This window comes from Megalopta genalis, chromosome 1, assembly GCF_051020955.1.
Source record: "Megalopta genalis isolate 19385.01 chromosome 1, iyMegGena1_principal, whole genome shotgun sequence".
NCBI lineage: Eukaryota > Metazoa > Arthropoda > Insecta > Hymenoptera > Halictidae > Megalopta > Megalopta genalis.
The window spans coordinates 6,798,213-6,811,918 of NC_135013.1; the positions used below are offsets into that span (position 1 = coordinate 6,798,213).

The window sequence follows — 13,706 nt, forward strand, 5'->3', positions numbered from 1 at the left end:
AGAGCTTTATTAAGAAGTTATAACAAAAATTCAGGATAGGAATAGTAATCAATTTGCTGTTACTGCGAGCATTGGCTTGAATAGATCAGCACAAGCCGTGTGTTTATGTAAGCTGTGTTTATTAATACATTTCGAAATGTATTAATAACCGTTGTTGACAATACATGATTGACATCGATCGAAGATTTTTTTTATTTTTTATTTTTTTTTTTAGTTGATTACTATATTCCTATTCTGAATTTTTGTTATAACTTCTTAATAAAGCTCTATATGACCTATGTTTACATAACATTTCTTTCTTACTTTGTGCCATAGAATACACTAACAAAGTTTATATATTATAATATATATATATAATATACTGACGAAGTTAGAACATTAAAACCTGGGACACCCTGTATAATATAATAAATAAAATAAAATATAAAATAAGGTAATGTATATATACATTAAGCGTAGTCGCCATAGAATTATTACATTATATTTTTTACTTAATATGTACTGTATATGATCTGACATAATTACACTTGTTGCTAAGCTTTATAACGAGATCTCGATTCATTTGCACAGAACATACTAATCGCGGGTCGGAAGATTTAGAATTGGAAATGGATTCGAGTACAAAGGGTCGATTCAAAATCGTTAACGCAGTCGGTTCAAGTGCTCGATGGGTTTAGTGCTAAAAACAGCTTGCTCGCCGTGGTTGAGTCACAAAATTTTAATTTCGCACAAGGACCTTCTCAGTATGGGGTTATTACGAAGCAAGCTCGGATAATGGAACTCATTCGATCGTTTCTTAACACGTAGCCAACCGAACGGGGAGATCTCCCCGTTTTAAATTCAGTCGATTGACGACCGAATGGATGCTTAATGAAAAATTAAAAATGATTGCTTAATTTTATTAAGATTTGCAAGAGGTACGAATGCTGAAGAAGTAATCGATCCCATATAAGTTTGCTTCATAATTTTTGTTTAATCGAATGAAATATTTTAATTTTATGAAAATTTTTGAGGTTTCTAGCGCGATCGTGGAAGTGTTAAGAGCGGATCTTCGCAACGTCAACAATTCGAATATAAAAGATGCGAACCCTTTCGACCGGTATACCGGGCCAATTGTTAACCCTTTGCACTCGAATGGTGACTCTGAGACACCACTAAAATTGTTCATTCACGCTCCAAGATAATTTTTATATGAACAAAGTTTAAATTTAAAAAATTGTTACAAGTCTAACTGTTGTACGAGTCACCGCAAGACTCAATTTCGTATGCATAAAATGCACTTTGTCATATAAAATGGAGATACTATAATTGCACTGGAGTGGTAACTCTGAGACACCACTAAAATCGTTCATTCACGCTCCAAGATAATTTTTATATGAACAAAGTTTAAATTTGAAAAATTGTTACAAGTCTAACTGTTGTACAAGTCACCGCAAGACTCAATTTCGTATGCATAAAATGCACTTTGTCGTATAAAATGGAGATACTATAAATCAGAAAAATTATTCTAGATTTATGGTTCAACGGGCTTCGAACGCAAAGGGTTAAACGAGAGAACGCGTTAATCGACTGATAAAGTCGCGGGCAGATAATGATCTGCGTTTTGGCAAGTGTTTGTCCGCCGAGCGGCCAGTTGCCAAGTGTGCCATTCGGCTGATAGGAGTAATTGGAGCAACTTTCTCATTGGCTCTCCGGTTCACCTATATTTTGGCCTGTTACTCGAGCAGAGTTTTGTCGCGTTCGCGACATATCGACGTAGAAGTGATTCACGGACAGAAGGGATCATCATCGTTATCATCGTGTTGCTGTAATCCCGATGGTCTTCGAGTCACGTGCCACCGGACATCTTTTTGTCTATAGAAACGTCTAACGGGAATCCTCGGCTGATCTAAGCGACGTCGACGTTGCAACTGATAATTGACATAATTGATTAGTCAATCGTGTACGGGCATACAGACATTAATTGATATTAATCAAAGTGTAGACAGGGAATCGATAATCAAATGGAACGGACGTATTTGCTACGAGAAATGTTAATGAAGGTTATGAACAAACATTCGGTGCACGCTTTTGTTCTAATATTTCCTTTTAGAATTTGTCACGTTATAGAAATATTTTTACGAGCCATTTTTAGAAATGAAATTTGAATAAATGCAATATTGTTATTGTTGTGAAACGATATATGTACATTGGTCGGGTTTTGGGCTCGGGATTTAATTTGTTTCTTTTTTAACGAATTTTATTCGTTATATTATTTGAATTAAATTTTATTAGAAGAATTTATTCGTTATATTATTTGAATCAAATTTGATTAAAAGAATTTATTCCTTATATTATTTGAATCACATTTGATTAAAAGAATTTGTTCCTTATATTATTTGAATAACATTTGATTAAAAGAATTTGTTCCTTACATTATTTGAATAACATTTTGTTCGAAGAATTTATTCGTTATATTATTTGAACCAAATTTGATTAAAAGAATTTATTCCTTATATTATTTGAATCACATTTTATTCGAAAAATTGATTCGAATCATAATTCGAATAAAACTATATTCGAAAAATTGATTCGAATCATTATTCGAATAAAACTATATTCGGAAAATTGATTCGAATCATAATTCGAATAAAACTATATTCGAAAAATTGATTCGAATCATAATTCGAAAAACTGATTCGAATCATTATTCAAAAAATTTATTCGAATCATTATTCGAATAAAACTATATCCGAAAAATTCATTCGAATAAAACTATATTCGAAGAATTTATTCAAATGAAACTATGTTCGAAGGATTTATTCGAAACGATATTTGATTAAAATTTCATTGGAGGAATTTATTCGAAATGTTGTTCGAGTCGAATTTTGTTCGAATAATTCTGGCGCTGTAAAAGTGGCCTGGATGGAGGAATCAGCGAGGTGTTACTAAATTCGACCCAGAATCCCGTCAAAGATCGGACGCAGCGCGTTGTGCCCGATTATGTTGCATCGGGAACAATAGTGAGAATTTTACAACGAGAAAGTGGGGCTGGCGGCGACCCGAGGGAATCCAGCTCTCTGTCGCGTTCCACTTTTAGAACGGGAGTCCTTGCTTTAGGTTCGACGTCGAAGGAAGTTACGCGCGCGTTTAGGATGTAACGAGGAGGCATACACTTATCATTCGCGGAGCGCGACTATCAGTTAATTTTAGAAACTCTGATGGATCCGCCGCTACCGCCGCCGCCGCCGCCGCCGCCGCCGCCGCCGCCGTGGCTCGTGAATGATTCACGTTCCGTTTCGTGCCTAAGCGGAGGAACGGCGAACGGCTCACCTTTGTCCAATGGTTCGCATGGGAACGTAGATCCAGAGACATCCGTTCTCGGATTCGAACCGAACAACCATGGAAACGTTCGCGTGACGTAAATATATCGGTTAACGAGAGAACCGGAAACTCGTCTGTCTGTATCGGATTACCAGCCGATGATGATTCACGCACGCCGCTAGAAAATACTGTAGCGGCGTTAATTTACTGTTTTTTTCCACCATTCTGACTGTTCGGTGTCGGTCACGTGGTCCCCCGGCGATGATTCAAACCGTGCCGAACCGTGTAGATCGTTGATTTCCCGCGAAATATAAATTGATGCTCGCGGCTCGTTCGCTTCAGACGATTTTTTACGCGCACTGTATAAAAAATGAAAATTAGATTTTATAAAATGTATCTTAAAATTATGTGCGATTCTTAATTTTTGAATATGCTTTTGTAAATTGTAGGAATTGTTAATAATATGTTTTCTTGGCCCTTTCGTAGTTTATAATAGAATGAAAAAATTATATAAAAAGTAGGTATTTCTTTTACCGTACTTTTTTATTTTTAGCACAAAAAAGGTTCGCTTTGTTAGAAGACGATTCAATCATTTTAATTATAGACGCAAACAATCCTGTTGTTAATATTTTTTGACGATAAGCCAGTTTCCCAATTCTGATATTATTATTATTATTATTATTATTATTATTATTATTATTATTATCATTATACTTTCTAAGGATTAAGGTGAGCGATCTTTTTATTTTCTAGATGAATAATTCACAACTCTATAGTTTATTTAAATCCTCGGTTAATCACTCAATTGTGGGCAGTTAAATAAAATAAATTGTTATTGCACTGGTTTAGTTTACAAGAAGTTTCTCGAAAAATATGTTTAAAAACTGATCTAACGTGATCTAAAAAACTGATTTAAATCAAACTAATAGTTGTTGTAAGTGTTCTAGGGTTAATACTTACGAATTTTAAATACATTATATTTATATATATATTATAATTATAATTTAATAATAATAATATTAAAATAATTATAATATTAAATACATTATATATATTATAATTATAGTTCTATTCTTTTAAATTTTAAACTGTACTATTAATTAAAACACTCCAAAACTCTAGCGATGCAACTATAAACAAATTTCTTAATACAAAAATGTTCAACCGATTTCTAACCCTAAGGGTGTTAATAATTCACGTTAAGAGTCCGCTGACATCCTTAGCGTCGCGGCTGGAATACTGAATGCGTTAAACGCGGCGTAATTATCATTCAAATTATTTCGTCAATGGATGCATCTCGATTCTCATATCTTTCACGTCGTGCATGACAAGTGCAAACGCTTCCATTAACGCAGAGAATGGAATTCATATTTTTGCAAAGTGAATATGATTGCAATTATGTTTCCTCAATTCAAATTTAAATGTTCCATCGAATATTTCACAGTTAAAGAAATTCTTGCAAGAATTAATTCAATATCTAATTGATAATAATATCTAAATATATAAACATAGATAATTATATCTAATTATAAATATAGATAATTATATCTAATTATAAATATAGATAATTATATCTAATTATAAATATAGATAATAAATTCAATATCTACAGCGATAAATGTTTAAAAAAAAAAGAAAAGATAAATTAAAAACGATTAATATTGCAAGCCTTAAAATTAGCTTATTAAATTCAGTAAAAATATCAAAATTCTGTATCTACAGCGATAAATGTTTAAAAAAAAAAAGAAAAGATAAATTAAAAACGATTTATATTGCAAACATTAAAATTAGCATATTAAATTCGGTAAAAACAAAAATCGAAAGCGAGATTCGAGAGGAACGGAGGAGGAGTGATAATCGACTGCGTTCGAAATTACGAAACTCGATTTATTCCAACTCCTCGTTGCGTATCACGTGACTCGGATGCGGTGATTCAACCTTCCAGTACCTCGCGCTGAGCTGTCTTTTACTGTCGAAGTGGCAGAATGCTTCACTGTCGTCGGTAGAATGCGCGCAGCAAGTGTTGACAACTCTTTGTGTAAAAATCGCCGCCGCCATGGACGCAGATGCTATGACATACATTCGTCGAACCTTTCCAAGTGTGGACAACGGTTTTATTCAATCTACGCTCGATTCCCATACGGTTCTGTGCTTTAACGCAACCTCGGTCATAACCGTGCCGATATATCATTCTTATCAATTCTTTGCACTCGACGAGAACACATACCTGGATGCAAAAGCACTTTCAAGTACGAACGAATCCAATTGACGTTACTCTTCGAGTCGGTGTCGGCAACGTGGTGTGCTGGATTAACATCTTCGAACACGTGTGCTCGCTTTCATAGACGAATCCAATATGGTGTCACCCGATGGAACGCTGGAATCATCGAGTGCAAATGATTCGTTCACATCTTCCATCATTTACTCACTAACACGACTGCGATTCGGTACTAACGCTTGTGCATGAGACTGCGAGCTTATTAATTACGTGTCATATTTGCGAATTGAACCATATGTGTAGAGATCTGCATGCTTTTTTTTTATTAAATACATGTGAGCCGTTTAAAGTAGGAGTGGTGTGAGTCAATTTCTTTCTATTTTGATATTTTATTCTTTTATTATTGTTAGTTAAAGCAGACCAATTAATGCTCTATTATTTTATTATTTTTAGTTAAAGCATAGCAAAGAATATTCTATTATTTTATTATTTTTAGTTAAAGCATAGCAAAGAATATTCTATTATTTTATTATTTTTAGTTAAAGCATAGCAAAGGATATTCTATTATTTTATTATTTTTAGTTAAAGCATAGCAAAGAATATTCTATTATTTTATTATATTTAGTTAAAGCATAGCAAAGAATATTCTATTATTTTATTATATTTAGTTAAAGCATACCAAAAAATATTCTATTATTTTATTATTTTTAGTTAAAGCATACCAAAAATTATTATTATTATTAAATTTATTATTAAATTATTTTAATTATTATTATTTTAATTATCTTATTATTATTTATTATTAATTAAATTATTATTATTAAATTTTATTATTTTTAGTTAAAGCATGCCAAAAAATATTCTATTATTTTATTATTTCAAGTTAAAGCATACCAGAAAATATTCTATTATTTTATTATTTCAAATTAAAGCATACTAACAAATATTCTATTCTTTCATTATTTTTAGTTAAAGCATACCAAAAAATATTCTATTATTTTATTATTTCAAGTTAAAGCATACCAGAAAATATTCTACCATTTTATTATTTCAAATTAAAGCATACCAAAGAATATTCTATTCTTTTATTATTTTAAGCCAAAGCTTGAGATTACATAAAAAAGCTTTTAATTCATCCTGCATTATCCATGAATGTTTTCACTCACACCGTTTCTGCCTTCAACGGCTCATGCAACAGCATGATATTTTTCTTGGATCATAAAAGGCTGAAGTATTAATCGTTCCGAGTGCAATAGATTTAGCGTGTACGTGTCACATCCTCGTTCAGTTTCAACAATCTGCAAACAGTGTGTTCGTCTTCAGACAAACAACGGACCCTCTAATTAGGATAGATTGCATTGTCATCTCTTTGCACAGACTCTCGAAGCGACAACGAGACTGCGATTTCGATGCAAATGAAAAATTGTATGCATCAACTGTGCAGAGTAAATATTGTCATCTATGTCAATCATATATACAGAGCAAAAATTGTCCGCGTCAATTGTTTAGAGTTGAACAAAGACGCGTGTCCCCTTCCAATCGTTTCAATTGATTAAACATAGTACAACAAGATTCTGAAATTTCTCTGACGTATTTCGCTTAGCCAATTCAACCGTGAGTGCATAAAATTCGCAGCGCAGCGATAACAGGCGATTAACACGCGAAAAAATTATAATCGCTATCTTATATTACTTTAGAATTGCTAATTTACCGTTGGTATCTACTGTGCAATAGAGCCTATCCATTCGCATATTGTTCGTCAGGAAAGCAGGATCATTAGTCATTGAAGTGACGAAATATTCGTGTTCGTGTTCTATGCCGTAACAGTTCGATCAAGTTAGACTGTTGGCAACTTGTATTGTATAAAGTTGATACGGCCATTCAAACTTTGTTCGTTAAAAGGGCGAGGATCGTTGCACGTTAAAAGAGCAGAGATCATTGTTCATTAAAAGTAGAAAGGATCGTTGTTCGTTCAATGTAGAAAGGATCATTATTCGTTAAATATAGAAAGGATCGCTGTTCATTCAAATTAGAAAGGAATCGCTGTTCATCACAAGTAGTACAGATCATTGGTCATTGAAAATAGTGCAGATCATTGGTCATTTAAAAAAGAGCAGATCATTGTTCATCAAAATTATACAGATCATAAAATTAGTACAGATAATTGGTCATTAAAAATAATAGAGATCATTGATCATTAAAAATAGTACAGATCATTGTTCATAAAAATTATACAGATCATAAAAATAGTACAGATCATTGTTCATTAAAAATGGTACAGATTATTGTTAATTAAAGATAGTATAGATCATTGGTCATTAAAAGTAGCAAAAAAATAGTACAGATAGTAAAATAGTACAGTCATTAAAAATAATAGAGATCATTGGTCATTAAAAATAGTACAGATCATTGTTCATCAAAAATAGTAGATTATAATAATAATTAATAATAATAATTATTATTAATAAAATTATATAATAATAAATATAAAAATAAATACATAAAAATTAATAATTAATATAAATATTTATAATATATTATAATTATATTATATTCTTTTCTTCTTCGTCATAACCATAATAGAATCATTTAATATAATAATAATACGAAGTTATTATTAGTCTGTTATTATTGCTAGTTAGACAAAACGGTAAAGAAATTAGGAGGATTTGAGGATATCGTTGCATCATTTTCAACTTATTTAGAATATTATTAAAAGAGTAAATAAATATTAAAATATAATATAAAATAATATAAATATTAATAATATATTAATGTTATATATATATATTTATATGTCGGTATTATATTATATTTATATATTTAATTTATATTTTAAATATATATATTATTATATTATTATTAATTATTATTATAATAGTATATTATATCTTTTTTCACTAAAAATAGCACAGATCCTTGGTCATTAAAAGTATCAAGGATCATTGTACACACCGGGACTAATGAAGCAATCAATGAAATAATTAGAAACGGTGTTAAATATTCGTTCAATGATTCGCGTTTCATGATTCACGGGAATCGCAAGAATTTGTTTCCGGAATAATTGGAATCCGTCGTCGCGTCTGCCGACGCTTTTTACGAAGTTTTCACTTTTCTTCAGCCGTGGATCATGCATTATTAAAATCCGCCAACTGTCGCTGACGATTTCACTTTTTCGCGCGCGTGCACGCGTCGCGAACGATTCATCAACGAGGAAAATGCACCAAAAGCATCCGCGGAACAATCGTTCCGAACAATTCGTCGCTCAAATGATCTCACAAATATCAGCCGGTTCTTCCGCAATAATCGGTAAAATTATAGGCGATTGGACGGCAAAAGTACGTCGCGTGTACGCCGGCCCGAATCACGCGATACCATCAAACGTGTTACAACCCTCAATTTAAACCGGCTCTCATTGATTGAACTCGAGTGACTGCGAAGAGCGGCGAAGGGACGGCGAGTTAAGGAATTGAAACACTTCGCTCTGGGTCCGATGTTGTGTGTTCTTTCGACGCGTTTAACCAGTTCGGAGAGTCCCGAGACGCACAATACGTACGCACGGCCGCGATAGCATCGAAACCTTCCGTCGAACACTTGGTCGACGACCATCGAATAATTGATCACACCGTCGACTTTTGGTTCGTTCGAATGTATGGCGACGAGGACGCCGTCGGTGAACCGTGACGAGATTTTACAACGCGGTTGATTATATTATTAATCGTGACAGCGATCGTAAAAATACCAAAAAGTAGTTCGCTTACTGAAATACGAAACGAAGAGATAAGGAGCACCTCGGTGATCCGGTAGCTTGGTATCTCTGGAAGTACTTTTTCAAGGACAAATACGTCCATGGATTATACCAATGTCGGAACACCATGGTTTATAGGGTGAGCTTACCCTGTCGGCTTAGTTTACTCGAAAATTGCGTACGATTTAATTAAAATTATTATTGTTATATTATTATTAATAATAATAATATAATATATATTATATTATATTATATTATAATATAATAATTATTATTATATTAAATGATTTTATTATGGTTGTGACGAAGAAGAAAAGAATTTGCGTCCAAGTTATTATTAGTTTGTTATTATTGCTAGTTAGACAAAACGGTAAAGAAATTAGGAGGATTAAAATTATTATTGTTATATTATACTATAATAATATTATAATAATATTATTAATAATAATAATATATATTATATTACATTATATTATTTTATATTATAATATAATAATAATTATTAATTATTATTATTATTATTATATTAAATGATTTTATTATGGTTGTGACGAAGAAGAAAAGAATTTGCTTCGAAGTTATTATTAGTCTGTTATTATTGCTAGTTAGACAAAACGGTAAAGAAATTAGGAGGATTCGAGGATATCGTTGCATCATTTTCAACTTATTTAGAATTATTGAAAGAGTAAAAGAATTTTTATCTAACTTACGGTTCTTGCAATCGAGAATTTTCTTGCAGAGAATTTTTATTTTGCACAAAGATCCGCGGTCTAGTTATCGTTGATTAATTATTACTTTCTACAACAGAGAAAGTATCGGACACATTTTCGTGATTTCATATTAATTGATATGTTCCGCCGTGAAATATCATTTTTGTTCCACTGGTATCTGGATAACAGTGCAACTCATCCGGAAATAACTATCGCATTCTTAAATTCCACTTGATACCGCACAAATTCTGCGCGCGGAACGTTCTCGTATACGGCGAAAAAGTTGCCAACTAATTTGCGGTGGCGGAGTAATGTGACTCATCCTGTATAATTAGTCAATTCCTCGTATTGTTAATGAATCAAATTATGAGTCTGTTGTTTTAAAGAAATGGTCTCTCTATTTCTCCATAGTTATTAACTGGTCTGCTGAGGTCACGCGAGTGACTCCAAGTATTTCTATTTTATATTTTACAGTCAAAGTTTAACTTTTTTTCCATTTTATATTTTTATATTTTGTATTTTTATATTTTATGTTTTTATATTTTATACTTTTACATTTTGTATTTTTATATTTTTATTTTTAATATTTTCATATTTTATATTATTATATTTTCTATTTTTTTTCTATTTTCATATTTTGTATTTTTATATTTTACAGTCAAAGTTTAACGTTGCATGTTTTTAGTATTTTATATGCCAACTAAAAATCAAATCCAGTGGACCATTTTTCTTGAATTAGATTAACACTTTCTTTTATATTTTTTATTTGGAGTCTATCGTGACCCCAACATCGTAATTCTATCTTATTATGCAGTAAAATTGATTCTCTCTCTCTCTCTCTCTCTCTCTCTCTATCTATCTATCTATCTATCTATCTATCTATCTATCTATCTATCTATATCTATCCCCCCCCCTCTCTCTCTCTCTCTCAGAGGAAATGAATTGTCGTATGAACGCATCTGCACGAGTTGTTAGATTATTGTTATCAGAAATTGCTATTCCTTTATCGTCTAACACAGACAAGTGTAGATCGGACGAACGACACCTGTTACGTTCGCGTACCAGCCGTAACATTTTGCTATCGCGCGCAAGAATGTTATGCATATACATACACACGATGCATGTGATCCGTTCGAAACATGCCGCGTTACCTAATCTATCCACATGTGAGAGAAGTTTAGCGTTAGTTGAAACTGAAACTCGGTTCGATATACATACATATACATAGCTACATATGTTCAACGCCGAATTGATAACTGAATTATGAAATTATCGTCGCAAATTGCACAGGAACAAGCATAACAGTGCATAACACTTCGTAGTATACGCAGTGTCATAATAGTTTCGGTCGATTGAAATTGAACGGTAATTGATATGATCTTTACATTATCATCGATACGTACAGGGTGTTCCATAAATACATAAAAAGGTAGTTCCGATGTTCTCCCTATTTCGTATTTCGCGCTATCAATTTTCTCATAAATGCATAAAATCCGCAGTCTAATAATGATATAAGTATGTCTACGTATGTTTTATGTTTCTTTATTCGAATCAGTATAATATAATTAATAAATAAATAAATATACTATAATATAGTATACTAGTATACTATAATATACTATATTATAGTATATTTATATAGTATTTATTATATATTTTTTATAGTATTTATAGTATATTTACTATATTTACTATTTATAAGTATTATATATATGGTATATATAATACTTATAAATATATATATATATATATATATATATATATATATATATATCGTATTAATTATATTATACTGATTCGAATAAACACGAAAAGCAGGTAAAGCTTCCTAAGGGTGGGGGTCCACTGTACCACCCTTAGACAGTGAACCACCCCCACACATGTACCGCCCGGTCAACACCGGGTTAAGCGCTGACTATCAACTCGAAAAATTCGCACAATATCGAAGTAATTTAACGAACGAAATCGAAACTATAAAGCGAAAATGTTCCATAGGAAATATCAGTTCAGCCATTTTGTATTCCACAAATCCTAGCAACATTCGAACAGCACCGTTAGCAGTCAGTCTAATGGTCCGAACGAATCTCTGATTAAGGGAAACGAAGCATGTGGCGCTGCTTCTACGCTCCTGGGTGGTTCGGTTGATAGAGATCGGCGAGTCGGAGACCGAGCCGACCGTGATGGAGGTGAAACCGATCCCGAAGCCCAGATCGGTGGTGCCGCATCGGCCGGTGCCAGCGCCGCGCCGGCTTCCGCCGACGCTTCCGGTGAGCAGCTGCCACAGCAGCCAAAGCAGCGACTCCGGCCAATCGGAGAAGACCGACGACGCGAAATCGATCCCGGACACTCGGACGGCGAACAACAACGAGTTCTTCCGGAACCTGAGCACCAGCTCCCGCCAGCTGAAGGACGAGATCTCGGAGAAGGTGACGACCAAGGGCCGCGCGGTGATCTCCAGCACCAGAAACGCCAGCATACGGCTCGAGAAGTCCGTGAAGAACCTGCTGACGCGGCGACTGACCTCGCTGAACCAGGACGACCTGCTCAAGGACAACGCCGAAGGCTGCAAGCCGTACAACGACCTGATGGAGGACGAGAGGTGCGTTTCCATGCCGGCCAACGACATCTTCAGCAGCATCACGTTCTACAGTCCTCTGAACACCAACTTGAGGAGCATGAGGAACGAGGAGGACCTTTCCGGGACGCGGACCAGCCCCCCGCCACCGGACTATCCTCCACCCCCGCATCCCGACGAATCTATCTACGACGAACTGCAGTCCGTCACGTCTGGCAGCAACCGATACGACACGATAAGCTCCACCGTATCCGAGAAGACCGACAGGGACTTCCCCGAGTCGTTCAGTCTCCTGAATTTCGCGCTGAACCAGGTAATTCGTCGAGATTTCTTCTCGGGATCGAATATCGTCCCTTTGCACTCGAAGATATTTTAACTATAAATATAAAATCATTTTTCTAACTTGTAGTGTTTTTATTTTATATCGCAGAATGCATTTTATGCATGTGAAATTGACTCTTGGGAGTCACACAACAATTTTTACACTCTTAATAATTTCTGAAATCTAAATTTTGTTGATATAAAAATTATTTTGAAACGTGATGTAACAAATTTTAGTGGTGCCTCTGAGTCAACAGATTGAGTGCAAAGGATTATTGGGTTGTTGGGACGGTTTTCAAGGGCGAGAGACGATTTTTTTTTATCAGTTGCATCCGGGCCGTTTCTTTTTGGGGGAGGTTTAGACGGGTTGCTGGTGATTAGAGTAATTTCGAGATTAATTGTTGGTGCTTTTTCATGCGATCGGAAGATCATTTTATGTTTTATTATACTTAATCGATGGGTTCAGGATGTTTGTTATTCGATTAATATGTTGATAATGTAACTGAATTGAAATATGTTCACAATGTTGCTGAATCGAGATTTTCAAAGTATTAATTAATTGAAATGCTTAGAATGTTACTCTTAATGTTCAAAATGTTATTGAATTCAGATATTCGATGTATTATTTAATTGAAATGCTTAGAATGTTACTCTTAATGTTCAAAATGTTATTGAATTCAGATTTTCAAAGTATTATTTAATTGAAATGTTTAGAATGTTACCCTTAATTAAAATGTTCAAAATGTTATTGAATTACAATTTTCAAAGTATTACTTTATTGAAATGTTTAAAACAAAGATGGACAACTTGAGAAAAGGAGGTGCGATTATT

At 33.6% G+C, this 13,706-nt stretch overlaps 1 protein-coding gene across 4 annotated transcripts in view; it reads left to right on the forward strand.

Annotated features, from left to right (window-relative positions):
- The window catches only part of RhoGAP15B (RhoGAP_ARAP and RA_ARAPs domain-containing protein RhoGAP15B), a 33,750-nt gene that overhangs the window by 1,601 nt on the left and 18,443 nt on the right, over positions 1-13,706 (forward strand). For 3 of the 4 annotated variants that reach the window (XM_076519553.1, XM_033484584.2, XM_033484583.2), the window contains one exon: positions 12,075-12,867. In XM_076519553.1, the coding sequence (XP_076375668.1) occupies positions 12,160-12,867 (708 nt within the window). In that variant the 5' untranslated portion in view covers positions 12,075-12,159. Of the gene's footprint in view, positions 1-5,053; positions 5,403-12,074; positions 12,868-13,706 lie in introns of those variants that run through there. The other variant, XM_033484581.2, reaches the window with a different exon arrangement.